This window comes from Schistocerca americana, chromosome 4 (genome assembly GCF_021461395.2).
Source record: "Schistocerca americana isolate TAMUIC-IGC-003095 chromosome 4, iqSchAmer2.1, whole genome shotgun sequence".
Taxonomy (NCBI): Eukaryota; Metazoa; Arthropoda; class Insecta; order Orthoptera; family Acrididae; genus Schistocerca; species Schistocerca americana.
In genome coordinates, this window is record NC_060122.1 from 540,923,986 (window position 1) to 540,947,678 (window position 23,693).

The window sequence follows — 23,693 nt, forward strand, 5'->3', positions numbered from 1 at the left end:
AAATTCTGAAATTCCTTTTAATCAATTAGGGGCCTTCAGATTGAATGGTACGGTGTTATGCTTGGGGCCATAAACTACACAATTGTGTACGTGGTTTCAAAAAGTTGATACCACCACTGGTGACCTGTCCTTGTGATAGTATAATCCATATGGTGTCCCTGGACAAAGTAGTGGAATTTTGTTTAGGTACTGTCCTGTTTTCCTCTATAAGTTGTAATGTAACTAAATTATCATGCACACTGCCCCCCCCCCCCCAAGTGGCATAAAGATATGTAACAATATTTGAGGAGGTTAGTTGGTACTCACCATATAGCAGAGATGCTGAGTCGCAGATAGGCACAACAAAAATACAGTCAGAAAATGAACTTCCAGCCCAAGAAAAACCTTCGTCAGAGATAGAATGTAAACAAACAAACAAACAAACAAACACACACACACACACACACACACACACACACACACACACACCAGTCTATGGCTGCTGAGGCCACTTCAGCCAGAGACTTCAGTCATGTGAATGCAAGTTGCATTTTTGTGCATGCGCCGTGCGCGCGCGTGCGTGTGCATGTGTGCGTGGGTGGATGCGGGGCCACGTGCGTGCACATTCTATCTCCGATGAAGGTCCTGTTGGCCGAAAGCTCATTTTCTGATAGTCCTTTTGCTGTGCCTATCTGTGACTCAGCAGCTCTGCTATATGGTGAGTAGCAACTATCCTTTACATAATATTGTTACATTCCATCCTGGATTTTCCATTGATCAAGATATATATTTCTTTTAAATTTTCATTAAAGAGTTTATACATGTTATTATTTTAGGAAATCATTACAAAGTGTATTTTTTTTGTCTCACATGGAACAAGTGCGGATCTGAGCAACACAGAAGTGTATATTTCACTACGAGTGGACAATTGCTGTGATGGTCAGAGTGACAACGGTAACCAATGACCAGTGATCATGAGAAAAAACCACTGCTTTGTTCAAAGACTCTGGGCCAGTTTTAACCAAAAAACAAAAAGATTATACCCTTTGTATTTAGCTTTGGAAATGTTTACTCTGTATGCTATACTTCATAACAAAAGGTCGTCTGTTAGACCATAAAGTTGTGCATATGAGAAACTTCTAATAATTGTGAAACTTCTAATAATTGTGATGTTAGATTACTTTGAAGAGAGGAAATATTTTGTTGGTGGAGTGTTAATATAAACCACACTCACCTGAAAAGTTTATCTGAAAAACAGTTATCCTATCTTAATCGAAGCTTTAAGGAAGGTTTCATGAACTGAAAAGTCTCACATGATTACAAGAAATGAAGCTGTCAACAATTACATCGTTATATTATCAGATTTGACTTACACAAGAATTACTAACTTTTGAGATATTAAAAGATTGCTTAACTAAAAGATAAAGCTATAAATAAAAATGTGAATTTCACCAACATTTAGTGAAAGGAAATTTCTGTATTTTACGATATTCTGTTTTCTAGTCATTTGTTGTATCTTTAGTTGATATTGGAATTAAAACAATCAATATATTCTGATGCTATCCTACATCATCCATAGGCAAAAATGATCTGAATACTATCTATAAAACATTCCCAAAAAGAACTTGCATACGAAATGAAATGGTACTGATATACAACATCTCAATAAACACATATTCAAAAGAATTGTGTGTTTATGGTGCGGCTGCCCATAGTTGTATAAATGGAAGCATATCATGGCATACTGTTGTGGATTAATGAAAATGGACTTTCCAGCAAAAAAACAGAAACCCAAGAGCAGCATGCAGAGCCCTTAGCTAATTGGAGGTGGGCTGGATAAAAATGACAGACTTGGCTAGTACTAATTCATGCCAATAAATTTCATTTGTTCGGGTGCAAATTTGAGAGATATTTTTTAGTGTCTTTCCACAATGAGGTTTAACTGGATTCCAGTACTGTTTTGATTACTGATGATAGTTGCTAGTGGCCAGTTGGATACGGTGTATGAACTGCTAGCAGTTTACACTTTCCACATCAATGATTGGGTAGCTACATCTTCCTGAAAGTAATTTGATTTTTACACGGCTTTATTTGCTGAAACTGGAGCAGTGAGAAGTTTAACTTTGTGTCAAGGGTGACAGTGAGAGTTGCCTACCCCAATTTAAACTGATTTTACATGTGTAGCAAAGAATATATTTAATACAGGTTCACCAATAAATGTTGCCATTTTATCTATGTAGTAGTAAATAATCTAGTTTTTCACATTTAATAAAGACTGGACACAGCTGCAATTTTAACATCACTTTATACGCCTCGCCGTGATTTGAAGTCATCACTAGAGATCTAAATCACTGTTACGATACAGCAACAACTACACTTAATCTGTCAACTGAATGTAAGCTCTATGGCTTTATGCACCTGTCTATAGCACAATGTTTAGTATGAAGTGTCAACTGTGTTGTGTATGTTACCTTTAGTGGTATTTTTATTAGTGGAAATTTTAAGCTAAGGCTAAGATGATTGAGGATAACCAGGGAGATTCATTACAGCAGATTCTGCATTCTATAATGTTGCAAAATGCTCAAATGGAGAACAGATTAAAGCAGGGAAAGAAGGAAAGGGAAAACAGGAAAATGAAGAAGAAAAAAACAGATAGAAAGGAAAGGGAGGAGGAAAAGCAAGAAAGAAATACTGCAGGGGATATAAAATTGTCAGGCTCTATTTACCCAATTTGTAGGAGGAGGGAAAAAAGCAGATTTTGAAAGGTAGCCAAGAAAATAGAAAAAGGGGAAAGGACAGCAGCGAACCTCAAGCACGAAGTGAAATCCCAAGGAACAAACCTTCACAAACTGGAGTTGAAAATAGGAACAGTAGGACAGGGTAAGGCACCTAATCAAAGAGGGACCTTGCTTACTGCGGGCAAGTGCTCTACCATCTGAGCTACCAAAGCACAACTCACGACTCGTCCCCACAGCTTCAATTCCGCTCGTACCTCGATTCCTACCATCCCAACCTTCACAGCTCTCCTGCGAGGTCCCAAGTTTGAGCCTTGGTCCGCCACACAATTTTAATGTACCAGGAAGTTTCAATTAAGACTATGTTCGGAAGCAAGCTGCTGGCCTTTTCAATCTGATAACTTCTCAAGAACTGAGCATTCACACCTGGTAGCAGTTCACAGTGAGTTCAATAATTTGTATGACAGGACTTAATGGGATGGACGGTTCATAATCTGATCAGGGAAGCAGATTTAATGGGAGGACCCAGACTATATGTAGCAAGTTTTCTGTATTTCAAAGAAATGCAGGGAACAGTTTTAGTCTACACAGTCAGGAGCATTGCTGTTTGAGTATTTGCCTGCTTTCCACCAAAACAGTAGTAGGATTTACCTACCCGGCAATGATCAGCTGTTGATTTTTTGCCGTTAGATCATTTTTCTGGATCATGAATCATTTTAACTTCTATTGAATTATCAGTTTCCTTATAAATTATTTAATGAGGTTATACCTGAATGGTTTTAGTTATGTAATTTAGATTTGTACGCCAAGTTTGTTTACCTAACATTAGCTTCAAAGAGGTGTACGCAAACCACCTACACGTTAACTGAATATTTAAAGCTGGGAGGCTCATAACCTGATAAGAAATATTTATCTCTGTTGCCAAAAAATGGTGGGCTGCGTGTCATTTAGTTTTGTGGCAGTGACTGTATGATGCTTCCACAGCTATTCTCTCATACAGGGCTGGTTACTGGAAGGATGTGGCTTTCTTCAGCTTGGAGTTGATGGACCAGTCATTCCTAATCCTCCTAAATGGCTGGTGGTCTGGACAGAAAAAGTAGGCTGAAAGTTAAGTGACTTTCCCCACAACAGCCTGTGTTCCAACACCCATTGCAGAGGAACTTGCATCAGACATGGCAGGAAGCAAAGAGTCACATTAGCACTATAACTGTGAGTAGAAAATGGCAAACAAAAATGCCTGGAGCCTGCTTCTAATTTGGACTGTTTGAAAGGTTTAAATGTAAAATGACTTCAAAAAGTAATCTGGAGTTCACAAAATTGAAGAATCGCTGGCAGCCCTTGTAGGGCCCTCTGGCTTTGGGCAGGGAGGGGGTTGTTTATTTCTGAAGTAGGTACTTCTTTGTGATCCACCAACTTACTTATTGCAGTACAGAAGACAGAATAATCTAAAGAGCATTCCCAGGAATGGGAGAGCAATTCTGTTTAGGTACTTTCTTATTTTTCTTGGCGAGTGTTATGGATTAGTAAGCATGCTCCAAATATTTGTCATTTTAATTTCAATTCTGATCCTGGCAGAATTTCATCTTTCACTGCAGTCCATGTACACACTGAAATCACCCCATCACAGCATCATTAGAGGGGCCAAAACAAATGGTGCAACACTTATGCACTTTACGAGTGGGCTATGCCATTTTATTTCAGTCCCTCTAGCTGTATGCTGCATTATTGTAGTGCAGGTACTTCAAAGCGTATGAGGGCTGCGTAAATGTATTTGCAAACAATAAATTTATTGCCTATTGGCTTTTGCCTCTGGCTTTGCAGCCAAGATTTGTTTAAGTAGTTTTCTGACATTTCGTCAACACAAGTAACGCGTTGTTCAAGGCTTAACCTCCATTGCTGGCGTCAGAAAGGCAACCTGTGATAATGTCAGCCACTCATGCTGGTGAACCTTCGAAGCATTCGCCAACATACAACTGCTGAAGATCCTGAGACCCAAGCCAACAGGGAATATGCAAACACACTCCAACAAAGCTTCAACAATTTCATAAATTAATTCTATATTTTTGTGTGACAATTAAAACTTCAATAATAATGCAACCTTTCATATGTAATATCCTTGTAATTTGGTTTGATTACAGTTTAAATCAGCAGTAGTTGCTGCTGCTGTTTGTCATTATTGCTCGTAATTGTCCAGTCTCTGGAACTGTGTTTTCCGTCAATGTTTCTTAAGAATTTTCCAAAATAAAATTCAGTCAACAGAAGCGGTTATATTTTTATTATACTTTACCAGTTTCAACAAATTAATTTGTCATCTTCAGAAGTTGGCTTAGCAGCTGTCAGTATCTTCTTCACAGCAGCATAATGCCATAATGTGTCCAGAAATGTACATATTTTAGGTGATTATTGTAAAAACAGATCGACAATTTACAATAATTTAATCACTTCTACCGTATTAACTATTACAAGATGAGGTTTTTCCCTGAATTCTACATTTGAAAACGACGACGTCATCTTGTATTTGCATACTGCACTATTGCTGCTGGGTGCCAAATTTTTACGTTGTTTAATAGAGTGATAGGAACCTCATTCTACATTTGCAGATGAAGCCTCACTACTGAGGTCATTTGCTGATTTATTTACAAGAATTTGGGAGGATAGCTAGACCACATGATACTCACACTCTAATAGGTTCGAGATTTCCTGATACACTGAAGCACTCTATACAGTACCGAACTTGCTCAAACAATGTTGCGACATTTGACTCTCACAGTGCTAGCACATGGGATACACGACAAACTAGGAACTAGCCACCACTTTAGTCTATTATTCTGCCTAAAATTTGACAATTTTCTGAAACTCAGGAATTCATAGAATTTAATGCTATCATTTTACAAACTCTTGTATTTGAGCAGGTTTGCAATAAAAGTTTTCATACATGTACATGGTATGCAACATTTATGGTGCTTTTTAAGTAACACTGAAAGGTAAAATACCCTTAAAAAAATTTAAAAAAGTACAAGACACTGTAATGATTTGCCAGGGTTACAAATGAGAAATCAGTTGCTGCTCACATATATTAGAATACTGGGTAAAAACTTACCACCTTTTTATCAGCTTTAGGACAAATGTTTAAAAACTGAAGCGAACCATTTTAATAACTGGTTCTTACGAGTATAAATTACAGTAGCAAGACCCATCGTGGGGAGAGTACCAACTGTCACTAGATTGCAGGGCGAACGAAAGTTTGAGAATTTTTCTGCATTATAACGGATACCAACTTGGCTGAGAGCTACGATGATTGCAGGGAGAGGAGTAGTGAGCGAGCAGTAAATTACTGCGTGCTGCCATCCACGCGAACCTTCACCACATACTTCGGCTTTTTAGAACATCTATCATGTTTAAACCGCAGTTTGCCTGAATCCATTTGAATTAACTTTGAAACTGGACAAATGTTTCCTGCAAGAATGCTGTCAACGCTCACCGTGAAGTATGATGGGAACAAAAGAGGGCGTGTCAAAATAGCTGTGTTCTCTTGTTCCACCATAGCCCTTCAGGTATCAATATATTTGGATGAAACAGAGACATATCAATGACAACGAAGATATAAATTTCACAACTGTGCTGTTAGGATGATGATTGATTATGATTAAAATCCACAAACAACAAACTCGGTAGGTAAAAAAAGGGAGTGAAGATACAAATTAATGTACACTATTCTTTTTTACGTTATTTCTTCGTGTATTATCAAAATGTAGACAGTCAATAAAAGGCCTAATTTTAAAATTGGTATAATGGCAGATATTTAATGTCACTACAAATGTAATTTTGATTGGTCACTGCCAGTGTTTCTAGTACCATGCTTTGCTGTTAGGAGTGAACATTCCAGTTAGTAAGCACAGTGCTACCACTGAAGGTCAAGACTAGTTTTGGACGATTTTATAACTGTTTTGTGCGATTGTCACTTTCGCAATGGTTGATTTTTGTGAACAGCATGTGGTGGTGAAATTATGAGTTTTGCTCGAAAAAAGTGGAATAGAAACTAATGCCTGAATACTGTTTGCGGAGTTCATTCTGTTGCCCCACAGGCTATTACTGGTATACTGCCATTAATGGTAGATGGTACACAAGGCAGTTATTCTGCAACAAATTTTTCAGCCCTAATGATCTATTGTGGAACAATTCGAGATACAAAAGTATCCCATGTGATTACTTGCATTAAATTTTTTTATACTAACAGACAGCTGCCAAATTTGGCACAAAGTCATATGCAAGTTTTAATGCACTTTCCCACCTTATTTTGTTTTTATCCAAACACTGTCACTTAAGTGCACACAAAAACAAAATCTGAGGCAATTTACATTACAGACCATTCAAATACCAATAATAGTAGTCATCTCATTAAACAATCGAAAATCCAGGATGGAATGTAACAATATTGTTATGAGTGTGGTTTCAGTTGTCTGAGACTGTAGTCGTGTGTGAGAGTTGCGTTTGTGTAAACGTGCGTGTGTGCCCAAGTTTCTCAGTATAGATATGAAATTTGGTAAAGTGTCCATTTTCATTTGCCAGTACGCAAAATTTGTATCCACATTTTATGGGTTTCTGTGGCATATACTGCTTTAGGCTTGACCTACCTTTGAATCAAATCATAGATTCATCCACAGCAGGATGTTCTGTTGGCAAATAATTTTTAAGAGTGTCTTGCTTAAGCTGTCAGCACATGGACCGTGCAGCCGAACGTTGAGCGTGCCGAGTTTCTGACGTCATAGCGCGGAATAGCACGTTCGAGAGTCTTTCCGAACATGCAGAGCAGTATCTGGCAAGTCAGATATTCTGAGCGTGCGTCTGAGTGTTGACCAATGAGAGGGCACAACGCCACCTATGTCACATGACTTCAGTACAGAGTTGTGAGGCACCATATTGGCATTAATTTCAAGCCCCTCTCCCTTAAAACCCACTTCCTTTCGTCTTTCCCTCTCCCTCCCTCTTTCCTGATGAGGCAACAGTTTGTTGCGAAAGCTTGAATTTTTTGTGTGTATGTTTGTGTTTGTTTGTGTGTCTATCGACCTGCCAGCGCTTTCGTTCGGTAAGTCACCTCTTCTTTGTTTTTATATATAACTATACGTATATTTGCCGTTTCTGGGCACCAGCAAATTGAGAATTACTGGAAAACCTGTTGTTAACTGTGTGATTCGTTTCCAATAAAATAACGAGGAACATCATATTTGTGGCAAAAGAATTATTGTAACTTGTGTATTACGAGAGTAGGCTATTTGAAGGCAGCGACACACTGAAGATGCACCCAAAACGTATTGTTCTTTGTACAATTTGTTATAATTAAATTTCAATTAGTAACATTTCTACAATTAAGGTTTTCAGCGAGGCTTAAGATAACATGATTAAGTTCACATGGTGTGGTGTTGGTTTAGCATAGTGAGTAGCGTCACTGTCCTCTAATGAGTTGTTGGGTGGTGTGGCAGTTCGCCCCTTGGCACTACCAAATTTTTTTTCCTAAAATTTGTGTTTTTATTAGGTTCTGATACTTTATTATTAGATTGATACAAATATATACTGTAATATTTGATGTTATGTAAATATAAGTTCACCTTTTTTTTTTGAGGGGTGACTGACTGATTGGCTTAATCTACAGGACAGCTTGCGCTACTTGTATAAAGATATTTTGCTACTTTTTCTTTTACTCTTTGTAATTCACATGTTGCAAAGATTCTGCTACTGGGTACGACCAGTGATCAAGTAACACTGACCTTGGGGTTTTACTAAAATGTGGGAATGATGAAATAATGTTTCTCTTATGCGGAGAAGTATTCCAAATTTGTAATGCACTGTTCGTAATGGAACTTTTATAAGCCTGTGTCCTTATTGACTGGACATGGTACTTTCCTTTTCATGGACAATGGAGTAAATGTGCATTTTAATAGAGCTAGCACGTGAATTTTAGGTGCGTCTGTTGAGTAAACAGTGTGATTTATGAACTAGAAGCATCCTTCAACTGCCATGGGAGTGCGTTGCGATCGCGTATACCACTTTGGGGCCCATGTACCATATGCCCAAGTCGCATCGTTCCTGAGCGTTCCATCAGGTGGGCGTATCGTCACAGTTTATCATAACCTTTTCCTTCACTTTTTGGCTGCTGATTATAATCATCATCCACGTGTATATGGCCTAGCAACCACGAAAATCTATTCCGAGGCATGAGAGCTGAAATGTATGAATCACGGAGAGCTGGGTCAGAAGACCAATAATCCTTACATGAAGGACATTTTTTGATCCCCATTAATAAATTGATGGCAATAAATTTCTTGATTTCCTCAGTTTCAGTTGGTTTGAGACTGGCGGAACTTCCAAGTTTCTGCGCCACATATAAATTTGTTTGAAACACAAGAATATCTAGTATACCACCACCAAATAAGCAGCCAAATATTTTAATGGAGTTTGTATTGTCAGAAAGAATATTTGAACCCTATTTACGTGAAAATTCTATAGTTTCTTCAGCAAGTACGTCTTGCAACCACTCTATATGCTCTATTAGTTCTACATTATCACACACATCATTGTCGTTGACATCACTAATGCGAACAGAGTCACTCTCAACAGAAACACTTTCACGCACATTGAACTATGTTCTCATCAGGTACAGTAAGTTGTGGTTGCTGATCGGTTTCATCTGATTCACTTTCAATGTCTGAAGCAATTGACTCTGGATCACTTTAAATTTCTGCTAGTACGTCCATTAGCATATCAGAACTGAGGTCATAAGCTCTAAATTGCTTGCTTGCCGTGTACTATCCACACTGACGATCTATAAAGAATAAAAAATCTGCTCTCAGATTTACCTATGAAGGTCTTTAACATTAGGGCATTTCTATGTCATTAACTTGTGCGGTCTTCTCTTAAATCTTGTAGCTTCAAGAATAAGTCCATGATCTGTGCAAAGATCAATTAGTCTTTGACCATTCTTGTTTTTCAGTTTATGAGCCGGCCATTTACCAACAGCAGTGCGACATTTTCTTTCTTTCCCAATTTTTCCAATGACAACTCCTAGCAAGATTTTAATATGAATGTCAGGGATGTTTGATATCAGTTGGTCCAGTTCTTCCCAAAATATTTCCCTTCCTTCCTTATCTTTCATGTTTTTGTCATTTGTTGGTGCATAGACATTAATCAGTGTATATATTTTGTTCTGTGTTTTGATTGTTAAGGTTGCTGTTCTTGGCGAATTTGACGAGAGGTCCTCCACCAAAGTATCATATGCTATTATGAACCAGAAATCCCATTCCCAATTGCACGGCACTTTTTATTACTCTTTTTCCCCAGAGGTCCTTTGTAGAGACAGTATCCCCCCAGATTCAAATGGGTCCTGATCTATGTTTCAAAGTTCCTGAAGGGCTGTTATTAGAATTTTGTGTTGATTCATTATGTCTGTTATGTGTTTCAGTTTACCAGTTTTCATTATTGAATTTATATTTAATGTTGCAAAGAAAGCAAATTTTCCAGGTTCGCTGAAATTAAGTATCTGTCTGCCTTTTGTCTGTTGGGCTGATCCTTGTAGATAAATATCCTGACTATTTTTTCCCCATGTTTAAAAAGTATGAAAGTATCTCGATGTGATCCTCATTGATAAGTTGGAAGCATTCCATTCGGCATCTGGAATTTATTAAGTAATCGTAAAGCTTGTAGCAAACGCTATGGAATTTATATTACACTGAACTTGTTGAATGGTGCCTTACCTGCAATCAGAGCCGAAAATTTTTCCAGCAACTGCTTTCCCACTGTAGTCATCATATGGCAACCCATGAACTATAGCATCCTTGATTCTCTTTCTCTCATGCTCACTTTCATTTCACTTTGTTTTGGGAGACATTCCGAAAGATCAACAACTCACAACACTCAACAATAAACACGAAACATGATGAAGTTGGCACCAAGCTAGTGTTTTGTTACGCTTTTTGTGCCTGCATGCTACAAGCCAATGCCATCTAGTTTGAAAGTAACGTAGTACAAGATGATTGTACTTTTGACAATAAGCATAGGTGCAGTACGGAGTCAAATTCTTTTCAGAAATCAAGAAATACTGGTTGCCTTGATCCAAAGCTTTCAGTACGTCACATGAGAAAAGTGCTGAGTTGGGTTTCACATGATTGATGTTTTCGAAGTGCATGATGGTTGGCATTGAGGTCATTCTGTTCAAGATACCTCATTATGTTTGAGCTCAGAATCTGTTCTAAGATTCTACAACAAATAGCTGCCAAGGATATTGGATGTTAGTTTTGTGGATCACTTCTACTACCCTTGTTGGGGATGGGTGTGGCCTGTGCCTTTTTCCAAGAACTGGGCACGGTGTTTAGTTGAAGGGATCTACAACAGATTATAATTAGAAGAGGGGCTACCACAGCTGCAAATTCAGTGTAGAATCTGATGGATTCCACCGGGCCTTTGTTCAGTTTTAACTATTCAGCTGTTTCTCGACACCACTGACACTAATACTTTTTCATTCATCTTTTCGGTTGTACAAGGATTAAAGTGGGGCAATTCTCCTGGATTTTCCTTTGTAAAGGAACATTTGAAAACAGAGTTAAGCATTTCAGCTTTTGCTTTGCTCCCCTCAGTTTCTGTTCCTGTCTCATTCGCTAGGAACTGGACACTAACTTTGGAGCCACTAACAGCCTTTACATGCGACTAGAATTTCTTTGGGCACTGTGTAAGACCATTTGACAATATTTTGCAATGGCAGTCATTGGAGACATCGCAATAGTCACAGAGGGCATCACACATTGCTCTCTTGCCAGCCAAATGCATTTCATTCAGCAGTGTTCTATCTATAGCCTTACACTTTGTTTTACACCTATTGTGCAGTAAACTGTTTCTTTAGAAGATTTTTTACAGTCACTGTATACTATGGAGGTTCCCTCCCATTATAAGGAGTTTCTACTAGGTACATATTTATCCAGTACATATCAGCTATTCTTTTAAACTTGAGCCATAGTTCCTCTACGTGGTACTGCCCTGTGCTGAAAGTTTCAAGTTCCTCATTGAGGTATGATGATATTGATTTTTTTTTATATGGTTTCCTGAAAATATACAGTTTTACATCGATTATACATTCATAGCCCCTGTGAAAAACCCATAATGTCAATACTGAAAATTCCCAGATTTTACACATCTTCCTAGTACGGTTTACCTCAATTCTAAGATCTTAATTGACATCTGGCTTGACTTCGCCCCGTTTCCTTCCTACTGACATTTGATGTGACTGAAGAAGTTATAAGAGGCACAAAAGAAAGGTGCTTAACACCACAGGTGATGGAAGAGTTGGAGTATTTTACGCCATCACAGATAATAGGGGAGACGTGATAGAGGAAATGCTGACATAATCCACGATCAGTGCTGCCGACACATCCTGCAACACTGAGCTTCACCATTAAATTATAATACAACTACTGCTAGGTTGCAGCAGTAATGGAGAAACAAGACAGTCGACACCAAGTGTTACAGACCAAGCCAATACGTGATGAAGGCGCCCATCCACCACCTCTTCTTGTGCCACTTGCAACTCAGTTTCATTTTTTTTGCACGAATCTCCAATGTAATGCATTCAGCAATAATATCAATTGTCAACCTTTTACATTCAAAAATTGAGTAATCAAGGAAATGTCCTCCATTCTGGCTAGTGGACTCTTATTGGCTGGAGACTTGTTACGTCACCCAATAGACAATGCAGCCACCACACCACACTAAAAAATGTAAAATAAGCCGCCTACTGGATGTTTGGAGAGGAGGAGTGTCTATAAAAATGGGAATGCAGGCAGGGATGAAAACATCTTGTGAATTGCTGAAAATATACTTATCGTGCAGATTATGTGCTATGACAGACACATCACATGGAAATAGAACAAGGGTTTTGCAACAGCACATTTTAAAGACTTTCATGTTCAAATCCGACACGATACAGTTGCAACACCTACATACACTACTCATGTATGCACTTTTCACCCCACATTGTAGATCCTAAAGACTGGCAGTGGTGACAGAGGGCATGAAGCAAAACTGTAGCATCTGAGTTTTCTTTCACAATTACATTTTATACACTGTACAGAAAATCACTGACCAGACTTCTAATAAGCTAGTAATATCAACTGAGGAAGTAAACTCATTTTTTCGTGTCTCTGTTTCTCTCATCAGGCCTAAAATAAAACATTATTGGTGGTGGGCATATGAACTGCAGCTCTTAAGAAAAGCATTAAATAATAACAGCAATGGTGACAAAGTGTCATTAAGTAGATCTTCACATTTATGCTTATGGTTTAACCATTTAGCTGCTCTGATGAGTTTGGTTTGATTCCACATGTTCATCAATTTTTGCTTTCTTCTGGGTGAGCACAAAGGATGATCTCCCAAAAACATGTGTTTTGAACATATAATTTGAGGTCACAGCATGTTAGAAAAAAATAGCTCGATTAGCTTGTACCCAGATATTAATTTCAATTTTTTCCATGAGTTTTTAAGTGCTGTTACACATCTAATTTTTTTTAAGAACTGATTATTTTATAAACATTCACTTAACTACCTTCACGTAGGCAAACTGTATACAACGGATTGCTATTTTTAACATATATGCCAATTACACATAATTTTGCTCGTATTTTTGGGGTTTTAACATTTTCCTTAAGTCTGAATTTTCCTTAATTTTGCATTTTTTAAGGCTGGACCACATGAAAACATAAAACTGGGTTTCACTGTATATCTTTTTGCATGTTTCTGCTTTTTGTAGTTTGGTAATCATAAGGTGTGATTTACTTGAAAACTAGCATTATTTTTTTTTATTTTTACAACATTAAAAAAAGGAGTCAGGCCAGAAACATTTGGAACCTACCTTCTATATCACCTCGTCACAATTTGGCTGTTTCAAAAGTGTTGCAATTTCCGAATTTCTGGGGTTGCAGTTATGGTGGGACCATTTCTTTTTGGGTGCTGGAAACTTATCGGATTTCACTTCTATACTGATGTGAGAATGTTACAATGTTTCTTGTTTCCTAACATACAGTCTGCCTCATTCATTATGTAGAACCAGCAGCTGACATACCCCCTTTTGCTCCCATCATACCTTAGGTAAGCATCGATGACATTGCTGCAGTAATTTAGACTATTCTGTCCCCTGCAGAAATGTATGCTAATGTTGTGAATTTGTCCAATTTTGAAGTTGTTTCAAAAGGATTCAGGCAAACTGCAGTTTAAACAGCATTAAGTGTTCATAAAAACCCAAACTATGTAGTACAGATTTCTGTTGGTTGGCAGCACGATGCAACCTGCTGCCTGCTCACCTCTCCAGTTCACACTCATCATTGTTCTCAGCAAAGCTGGGTGTCACTGTTTCCCCTCCTGAACCTTCTGTAACACCGTGCTTGAGCAACTGTGAATCTGACTGAAATATCTTCGAGGATGTATAACATCAACTAATACATACATGAAAGTTCGCAATCACGATCCAGTTCTATTCTCAAACTTTCACTCATCCCACAATCGACTGATATTTGTTGGTACTATCTCCACAGCAAATCCTGCCACTGTAACTTATTCTTCTGATGACAATTAGTTTTATTTTGTATTTTAGATATTTTATTCTGTATTAATTATCTTTCTTGTTTTATCTGAATGACACCATCATTGTCGATTGAAAGATGGTAACACTTGTACTCAGTATTCTAATACATGAACAGCAACCAAATACCTCATTTGTAACCCAACTGGTATCTCATAACAGTCTCTTGCAACCAAATAAAATAATGACTTGCAATCAGAATCAAGTAATGTTTTTTAAAGGACAACATTTTTATCTTTCAATATCACCTTTACTTGAAAAGCACCATTAATGTTTGTAAATGGTATCCAAACATGTATGAGAACTGTTACTGCAAACCTGTTCAAATACAACAAGAATCTGTAAGATAAAAGAATTTAGTGCTATGCTCTCTTGCTTTTCACTAACTTGTCAAATTTTGAACAGATCAAAAGACTGTAGTCTGTAATAGTGGCTAGTTCACAGTTTCTCATGTATCCCATGCATTAGCGCCATGCTAGTCATATGTCATGTGATTGATTGAGCGAAGTCATTACTGTATCCAGCTTACCAGGAAATCACGAGCACAAGTATTGTTTGTCGACCTACCCTTACAAATTCTAGTTCACTCTGGGAAAAAACTATCTAGTAATTGAGTAAATATGGTATTTTGTTCAAAATTACTTTAAGCTAAACAGGAAACCCCTACCCACAGCAATCACCTGCAGCTGCCAAGCCAAACCTTCATCCCCCCACCACAATATTTACTGCAGCACTATGCTTCAGTTTCAGACAGTGTGTTCTCAAGTGGGATTGTTTATTTCGCAACAAGATTTTGTTTGTTTTCCATTACTTACAGTTGCTCAGTTAACATTTTATCTGTTATTATTACTATTTTTTCTGATACTGGACAATGTCTGAAGCAAGTTCATCAAACATTTAGTGGGAAAAGTTCAGGCAGCTCTTTCTTGGCAAGGGAGAGGATAGTCAGTAGTATTGGTTTGCACGTTATGTGCCTACATTGTCAACAACTATTCTTGATAATGCTCCCAAGATGTGCTTAAAATGATAAGACCATATCAAATGTTGTGCTGGCAGCAATAATTTTAAAAATCTAGTACAGTTTGAGCACTCCCCAACAAGATTATTAGGGAAGATACCGCAAAAAAAAAAAAAATAAATAAATAAATAAATAAATGTCAATCATGCACTGCACACCAAGAAAAAAACATGGCAGGATGGCAGTATTTTAGAAAATTCAGTAAAGGTAATGATCATTTAATAATTGTACAGATGGAGTCAAATGAACGTTTCGAGTGTACAGCTTATTTATATATTTATTTTACCTGTCAAAATTTGGGCCTTCACACCTTCTCTTACATCTAACCAGAATGTCTAAGTAATTGCATAATAAATTTTGAACTAACAATAACAAGGTAATTAGCAGTAGCTGAGTATGAATGAGATTACTCTCAGGATCTTAATTCTCATCACACACTGTTGCTGTTTTCAATGTAATTGTTGCCACACTGATGTATTTTAAAATGTATTGCTATTATTCTTTCTTCCAGCTGGATAGGTTCAAATGGCTCTGAGCACTATGGGACTCAACTGCTGTGGTCATCAGTCCCCTAGAACTTAGAACTACTTAAACCTAACTAACCTAAGGACATCACACACATCCATGCCCGAGGCAGGATTCGAACCTGCGACCGTAGCAGTCGCACGGTTCCGGACTGCGCGCCTAGAACCGCGAGACCACCGCAGCCGGCGAACTGGATAGGTTTTCTCACTTCAATTAAGAGGCATATCTTTTTTAATTTTGTCAGAAATAAGTAGAAAGTTTGATCACACACTGTGATAACAGGTTAATTGTAAATTTAATGATATGTTTCTCATAACTAAACAAAATAGGTGACATCTTCGTTTACAGGTGCACGAGGGTAATATTAAATACAGAATCTCAAATTCTCTCATGCTGGAGATCTGACAGATAATATTATGTATCCTGAAGGTTTTGTTGGCACAATATTTACAGCCAAATTCAATTAAGAACTTTCGATGATGTGAAAGTAAAGTAAACCCTCTGTGTACACTACGCTTATCTTCCTATTATCGTTTGTGTTTATGTTTATGTTGTTTGGCTGAGGAGACCACAGCAAGGTCACTGGTCTCATCGGATTAGGGAAGGAAGTCAGCTGTGCCCTTTCAAAGGAACTATCCCGGCATTTGCCTGGAGCGATTTAGGGAAATCACGAAAAACCTAAATCAGGATGTCCGGACATGGGTTAGCCTGTTTAAATAGTGTGAAGTTGACTTCTTGTTTTTGTTCCAAGTCAGGCACAATTAACCAATGGTAAAAAATTGCTAAAAAAATATCCTCCGTATAAAATTAAGTTAAGTATTCCCAGTACTATTATTAAATACTTTGAACAGTCTACTCAGCAAAGGTTCATCAAACACCACAATTATTAAATTTCTGTGCAAATTGTATTATTTTTTAAATTTGTTTGTAAGTCAAAAAGCACTCAATTTTGTGGAACTTATTAAAACAATGATTTCAGATAAAATTACTATCTACTTACACTCCTCCAATAGTTACTGTACAGCATATTTTTTCAGGAAAGTTGTCTCTTGCTGTTTGAATGTAATCAACAACAACATTAACCCTTTTCCCAATAAGTTTCTTCCGAAGAAATTCACGAGCTTCGAACATCCATGGGATGTCATACAGAGGACGGAAAACTTTGTTTCTCTGTTGTGGAGCATCATCTGTCTTGCCATCTGCTTGCCTGCAAGCACACTGTCCACATTATTTCCAATGATAAATACCAGAAACTTAATACTTTTTTACATCACATCTTAAATAATAAAGATTATGTTTCTATCATTAGTCAGAAAACTTAACAGTGGGGAAGGAAGAACTGACCTTGGTGGCCGAATACTGGCAAGAAACACCTTTTTAACCTTGCCATCAGGTAAACGAACATTCAAGGCATCTCCATTCATAACTTCAACTACAATTCCCGAAAACTCTTTTTCTTTTCCAGAAACCTATAAACAGATTCACAACAATTAAGATTTTATTGACAGTGCACTGGCATACAGAGAAGCCACACACAGTGTTCATACTGTACCTGTGGACCTGTTGCTTGGTAATCTTTCCACAAGCGTAATTTTTTTTCCTTTGCCACTTTCTCTGCTGCCCGTAACTTTTCAGCACCCGTTGTCATGAATGCCATTGACCAATCAACACAACGTGCAAAACCTTGCTTCAAGAGGACTTCAGCAATATTTCCCTTCTGCAATAAAATGAAAGTAAACATCCACGTGTTTTAGAAAAGACAAATTTCATTTGGACAAAAACTCAAAAATTTGAAAACTGCACACTTATTGCATTAGTAAAAGAAACCAAGAAGTAACAACAAATTTTGAACTTGAGTTATTTAATAAGAAGTGAGATTCTGTAAGATGAAAAAATGAATATCAAACAATGGAAAATCCTGGATGGAATGTAACAGTATTATGAAAAAAAGTTGCCACTCACATACACTGGAGATGGTGAGTCGCAAATGAGCACAACAAGAGGACAGTCTTTCTGTTGTGCCTATCTGTGACTCAGCATCTCCGCTATGTGGTGAGTGGCAACTTTCCTTTTATAATATTGAAAAAAATTAATATAGGTTATTAAGAAGAAAATTGCAGGAAGAAATAAATGACTTCACACACCGGGTGAAGGATGCTGCCAACAAAGTTGTTGTTGTTGACAGATTCCAGGACAATTTCAACATCCCTCTGAAGCAACATGCTTTCCACGACAAACTTGGCCTCATCTGCATATGGTACAACTGCTGTAGGATCAGGCTTCCCATCAGCGTCCAACTTGAAACCTGGGCACTGCAAGGTACAAAAAATTTCAGATATCAAAGTAGTGGTAAAACGAGCTCAGATTTGCCACATGAAAACAGTACAGCAGCACACTCATTATTATCAAAGCAAACAAGGCAATAAACCAATACTAACACTGCTTGCTAAAAACTAATGTTAAACAAATTGTTTCCAGCTATGAAATTAGTTCACGTACATATAGGTGTTTATCAGATGTGGTACAGCAATGACTTCAGAATCTACTCTTTGCCACATTTCCCAAAAAAGACATAATTACATCCAATCTAATTTATTATTATAACAATTTATAATAAATACGAAATTATGGATTGGCCCAATGTAGAACTCCAAACAGCACTCATTTGCTGTCAGTCATTAATATTAAACAAAAGCCATTTCATTTTGTCATTTCGAACGTTCTCTATTTCAATAAAGCAAATCTGTTAAGTCCAACAGATTCACCAGAAAAAGGGACTCTCTTCAGTAATAAAGTCTACCATATAGACTAACAACTGATACTGAAGAAGCACTTTATTTCTTGGAACAATCAAAATATAATCTGCTTTTATATACTCTCTGGATTGAATCAAAGACTGTCATGAAGATGTTACACTAATGTCTTCTTTCAATAGCTCACTAAATGCAGTTATACCAATTTGACCCAGTGACAGTAATATATAGTTCTTTGTTTACGACATTACCATCCAATAAATGAGAAAATTCAAGTCCCACGGTTTAAGAAAGTAGAATAGTATTCGTGCACTGATTAATTACAGCATGTGTCCTATGCTATATGTGCATGCTGGCATGCAATCTCTGTCAGCTGTAACACACACTTTCCAAACTGCCCAGACAGTGTTTCTAGAGGAGTTTTGAAAGTAATTACTTCTATACCCACCATACAGCCTAGACCTGGCACCATGAGATTTCTTCCTAATAAGAAGCAAGGAAAGCTAAGCTGCATCATAGTTTGCAGTCCACAATAAAATATAATCACTGGGTTGAGACAGTTCATTGCAACTTTTATTAATAAATCAATGTGTTTCAAGGTATGACCCTCATCTTCCGGATACAATGGCAGCACAAAGAAACATTTAGCAAAAGAAATAAAGTATTGACGTAGTTCTTTACAGTCTAGGCATGTCCTCTGGAAAAAGAAGGGTGCTCTAGTATGAGAGAATATTGACTTCATCTGTTGGTTACCTATTCTCATTTTTTTAATAATAAAATAATCATTCACTTCTATCATATGAAATGGCTGTCTTGTGGTAACAGAACACACCACAAGATGCCGGCCATTTCATACGAACAAAGCTTGTGGTTATTAAAAAAAAAAAACCTTATGTGAAGAGCAAACTAAACTAACAAATTAAGTGAATATTCCCTTATATTTGATTATACTTCTCTTTCTCCACAGGATGGCCAGAGGACATGCCAAAACCGTAAACAGTAACTTTAACGTCTTAGTGTGCTTTTGATAAATGTTTGTGTGTGTTGCCACTGTAGCCTGAAAATGATATCCGTACCTCAAAAGATGTTGCTTTATTAAATAATTTATGTACCATCAAAAAATCTGACTGGTTGCAGTCTCTGATATCTTTGGTATTTATTATTTATAATTTCAAACTTGCCCCTCTTTTGCATGCCTGTCAATGACTCAACACTTCTACTATGAGGTGAGGGGCCTCCACTACTCCCAAATTATTTACATTCGACCGGAACTTTCCTAAGTTACAAACATTAGAATGAAAGCCATAACAGTACACCTGTCACTTAAAATTATACATTTGCAACCAAAGGAAAAATACAACTGGGAATAATTATTCCTTATTGGTGATGAAATGCACCTTCCTAAGATGTACTTTTTTTCTCATCTGTATGATTACCACAATGTCTAGATTATTCAACAACAGCATTTACAAAAACTATATATGCATTAATGAAATATCTAAGTTACATTTAACACCATGGGGTTTTTAATATTGCTACATGTATTGAAAGATACTTACACGAATACCAGATATCATCAGTGTTATGTGATAAAAATCAGGTAACAGAAAAGCACGAACTGTTGACCCATCACGGACATGCTCAATAATTGCTTTTATTGGTTTTTGCTGAAATTTGTCCACAAAATTTCTTGGATTTTCAATTGCCCATTTGATGTCTCTTACATGTTCCTGGAATAATAAAAACCAGTAGATAACAAGAGTACATGGATAAAATGTGGTAATACCTCACCAAGGGAAGTGTGTGCACTCAGTATTGAGAACATCCTTTTAATGTGTTGCAATTTCAGGGACAAAAGATGTTGGACAGCTAGCTACCGTCATTTACAGTCCACGTTGTTCTTTTAGGTATAAAACACAGTGAGAACAATGAGTATAGACTTCCCTGCTATATCACCTTAAATTAGTTTCTCAAAAACACTGCTTTCCAGGCACACACCTTAATCAGGTAGAGCTATAACTGTTCATTCATGCAGACTTAAATATAATAGCATAACATGGTATTTAACAATATTATGAAAAGGGAAGCTGCTACTCACCACATAGCGGACATGATGAGTCGCAAATAGGCACAAAAATAAGACTGTCTCAAATAAAGCTCAGCTACTTGTGGTGGTCGCATCTGCAGTCACGAGTGGTCCCTCTCAAAATATAGCGAGGGTCTCACTGAAGCCTCCACAGACTGTAATTATCCTCCCAACCTCGTACAAAAAAATCTCCCGTGGTTTATCTTTCAAGTCTCCCACCATCTCCTTAAGTCCCACTGTCTGGCCATAGAGGAGCATTCGCCTTGCAACTCAGCACCACCCAGGACTGGCGCAACTGAATTACTTTCTCCACGAGGGTTTTGACTAACTCTCATCATGCCCTGAAATGAGAAATTTCCTGCACTATCCTTCCCACCCCTCCCAAAGTGGTATTCCACTGTCCACTGAAACTACACAATATACTCATCCATCTCTACACAGCCCCCTGCTCCCAACCTCTTATCTCATGGCTCACACCCCTGTAACAGACCTAGATGCAAAAACAGTCCCATACATACCACCACCACCACCACCACCACCACCACCACCACCACCACCACCACCACCTACTCCAATCTAGTCACAAATGTCACTTAACCCATTGAAGGCAGGGTTACACGTAAAACCAGTCACGTGATCTACAACCTAAGCTGCAACCGCTGTGCTGCATTCTATGTGGGCATGACAACCAACAAGTTGTCTGTCCACATGAATGGCCAACGACAAACTGTGGCCAAGAAACAAGTGGACCACCCTGTTGCTGAGCATGCAGCCAAACATGAAATCCTTCATTTCAATGACTGCTTCACGGCCTGTGCCATATGGATCTTTCCCACCAACACCAGGACTTCTCTCCCATCAAGTCCCACCTTTGTTCCCATTCCATCACTACACAGCCCTCATTGCACCGTTGCACCCAGTCTTTTTACTTCTCTCCTTTTAGTTATCTCAGTAATCTTGTAGCCGTGTGTGTGTGTGTGTGTGTGTGTGTGTGTGTGTGTGTGCGCGCGCGCGCGCGCTTGAGTGTTGTTTATTTGAGAAAGTCCACTGTGTCTATGAATACCAACATGCCGCATATGTTCACTCACGGAGAATATGCAGACATATTGTTTGTATATGGGTACTGTAATAGCAGTGCCCATGTGGCTGTGACAGAATACCAGAAATGTTCCCTGATCGACAAACCCCCCATGCCAGGGTATTCCCCAGGATTTTTCAACCATTATGTGCATTTGGATACAACCAGTGTACACGTAACACCAGAACATGAGGTCGCCCAGTTAGTTGAGGAAAGGGAAAACATAACTGCAATGGTGTAACTGAGTCCCACCACCAGTACACGGCTTATTAGCAGTCAGCTCAGTATTCCACAAATGCAAGTGTGGTGTGCTTTACATTTTGATGTGTTGTTCTCGTTCCATGTGCAGCCCATACTACATCTGCGTACAACAAGCAGATAACAGTTTTATGTATTGTGGGCTGTACACAAAGACGTCATGCAATACACTATTTACGAATGAGGCTACATTTACATGCAATGGTATCATGAACACCCGGAATTCTTATATATGGGTGACAGAGAACCCACATGACACTAGGGAAACAAGATTCCAAATCAGGTTCTCAGTGAACATCTGGTGTGGTACGACTGATGGCCTGCTAATAGGGCCTGTGTTCATGCCAAATTGAATAAGTAGATTTCCTGATAGAAGCCCTACCTACACTTTTGTAAGATGTGACATTAGAGCAACGATGGAAAATGTACGTGCAGCATGATGGATCACCACTTCACTGTGCTGGACAAGTAGCACAGAATCTAAATAACTCATTTCCTCAATGGTGGATTGACCATGGTGGACCATTAACTGGCCTGCCAGATCACCGGACCTAATAATGTTACACTTCTATTATCGGGTTGGTGAAAGGGGAATGTGTATGCTATGAAGATGGCTAAATGTGAAGAACTTGTTGCTCACATCACCAACACTTTTGCCCGCTGAGATGATGTTCAATATGCAACACAACACATCCTAGAACAAGTTGACAAGTGCACTGAGATTGGTGGGGGACTTTCTGAACACCTCTTGTCAATTGTCACACCATAATTCTTTCCCCCACAGCACCTATACAGCATTTTGGTAAGTAATATTCACATTCGTCTTCATGATCATTCATGGATGTGTATAGTCTTCAACCAACTCCAGTTCTGTAATGATTGAAAATCGGACACATGTTCATAAGACTTTTTTGGTGTATTTTCACATGTTGTTGTTGTTGTTGTGGTCTTCAGTCCTGAGACTGGTTTGATGCAGCTCTCCATGCTACTCTATCCTGTGCAAGCTTCTTCATCTCCCAGTACCTACTGCAACCTACATCCTTCTGAATCTGCTTAGTGTATTCATCTCTTGGTCTCCCTCTACGATTTTTACCCTCCACGCTGCCCTCCAATGCTAAATTTGTGATCCCTTGATGCCTCAAAACATGTCCTACCAACCGATCCCTTCTTCTAGTCAAGTTGTGCCACAAACTTCTCTTCTCCCCAATCCTATTCAATACCTCCTCATTAGTTACGTGATCTACCCACCTTATCTTCAGCATTCTTCTGTAGCACCACATTTCGAAAGCTTCTATTCTCTTCTTGTCCAAACTAGTTATCTTCCATGTTTCACTTCCATACATGGCTACACTCCATACAAATATTTTCAGAAACGACTTCCTGACACTTAAATCTATACTCGATGTTAACAAATTTCTCTTCTTCAGAAACGCTTTCCTTGCCATTGCCAGTCTACATTTTACATCCTCTCTACTTCGACCATCATCAGTTATTTTACTCCCCAAATAGCAAAACTCCTTTACTACTTTAAGTGTCTCATTTCCTAATCTAATTCCCTCAGCATCACCCGATTTAATTTGACTACATTCCATTATCCTTGTTTTCCTTTTGTTGATGTTCATCTTATATCCTCCTTTCAAGACA

The 23,693-nt window shown here is 38.1% G+C and overlaps 1 protein-coding gene across 1 annotated transcript in view; it reads right to left on the reverse strand.

Annotated features, from left to right (window-relative positions):
• Positions 1-23,693, reverse strand: part of LOC124612327 (staphylococcal nuclease domain-containing protein 1) — a 110,755-nt gene that overhangs the window by 72,450 nt on the left and 14,612 nt on the right. Inside the window, exons 5-9 of the mRNA XM_047140464.1 lie at positions 20,187-20,357; positions 18,019-18,186; positions 17,427-17,591; positions 17,219-17,343; positions 16,875-17,081 (exon numbers count right to left, since the gene is read on the reverse strand). Of these exons, the coding sequence (XP_046996420.1) occupies positions 16,875-17,081; positions 17,219-17,343; positions 17,427-17,591; positions 18,019-18,186; positions 20,187-20,357 (836 nt within the window). The remainder of the gene's footprint in view (positions 1-16,874; positions 17,082-17,218; positions 17,344-17,426; positions 17,592-18,018; positions 18,187-20,186; positions 20,358-23,693) is intronic.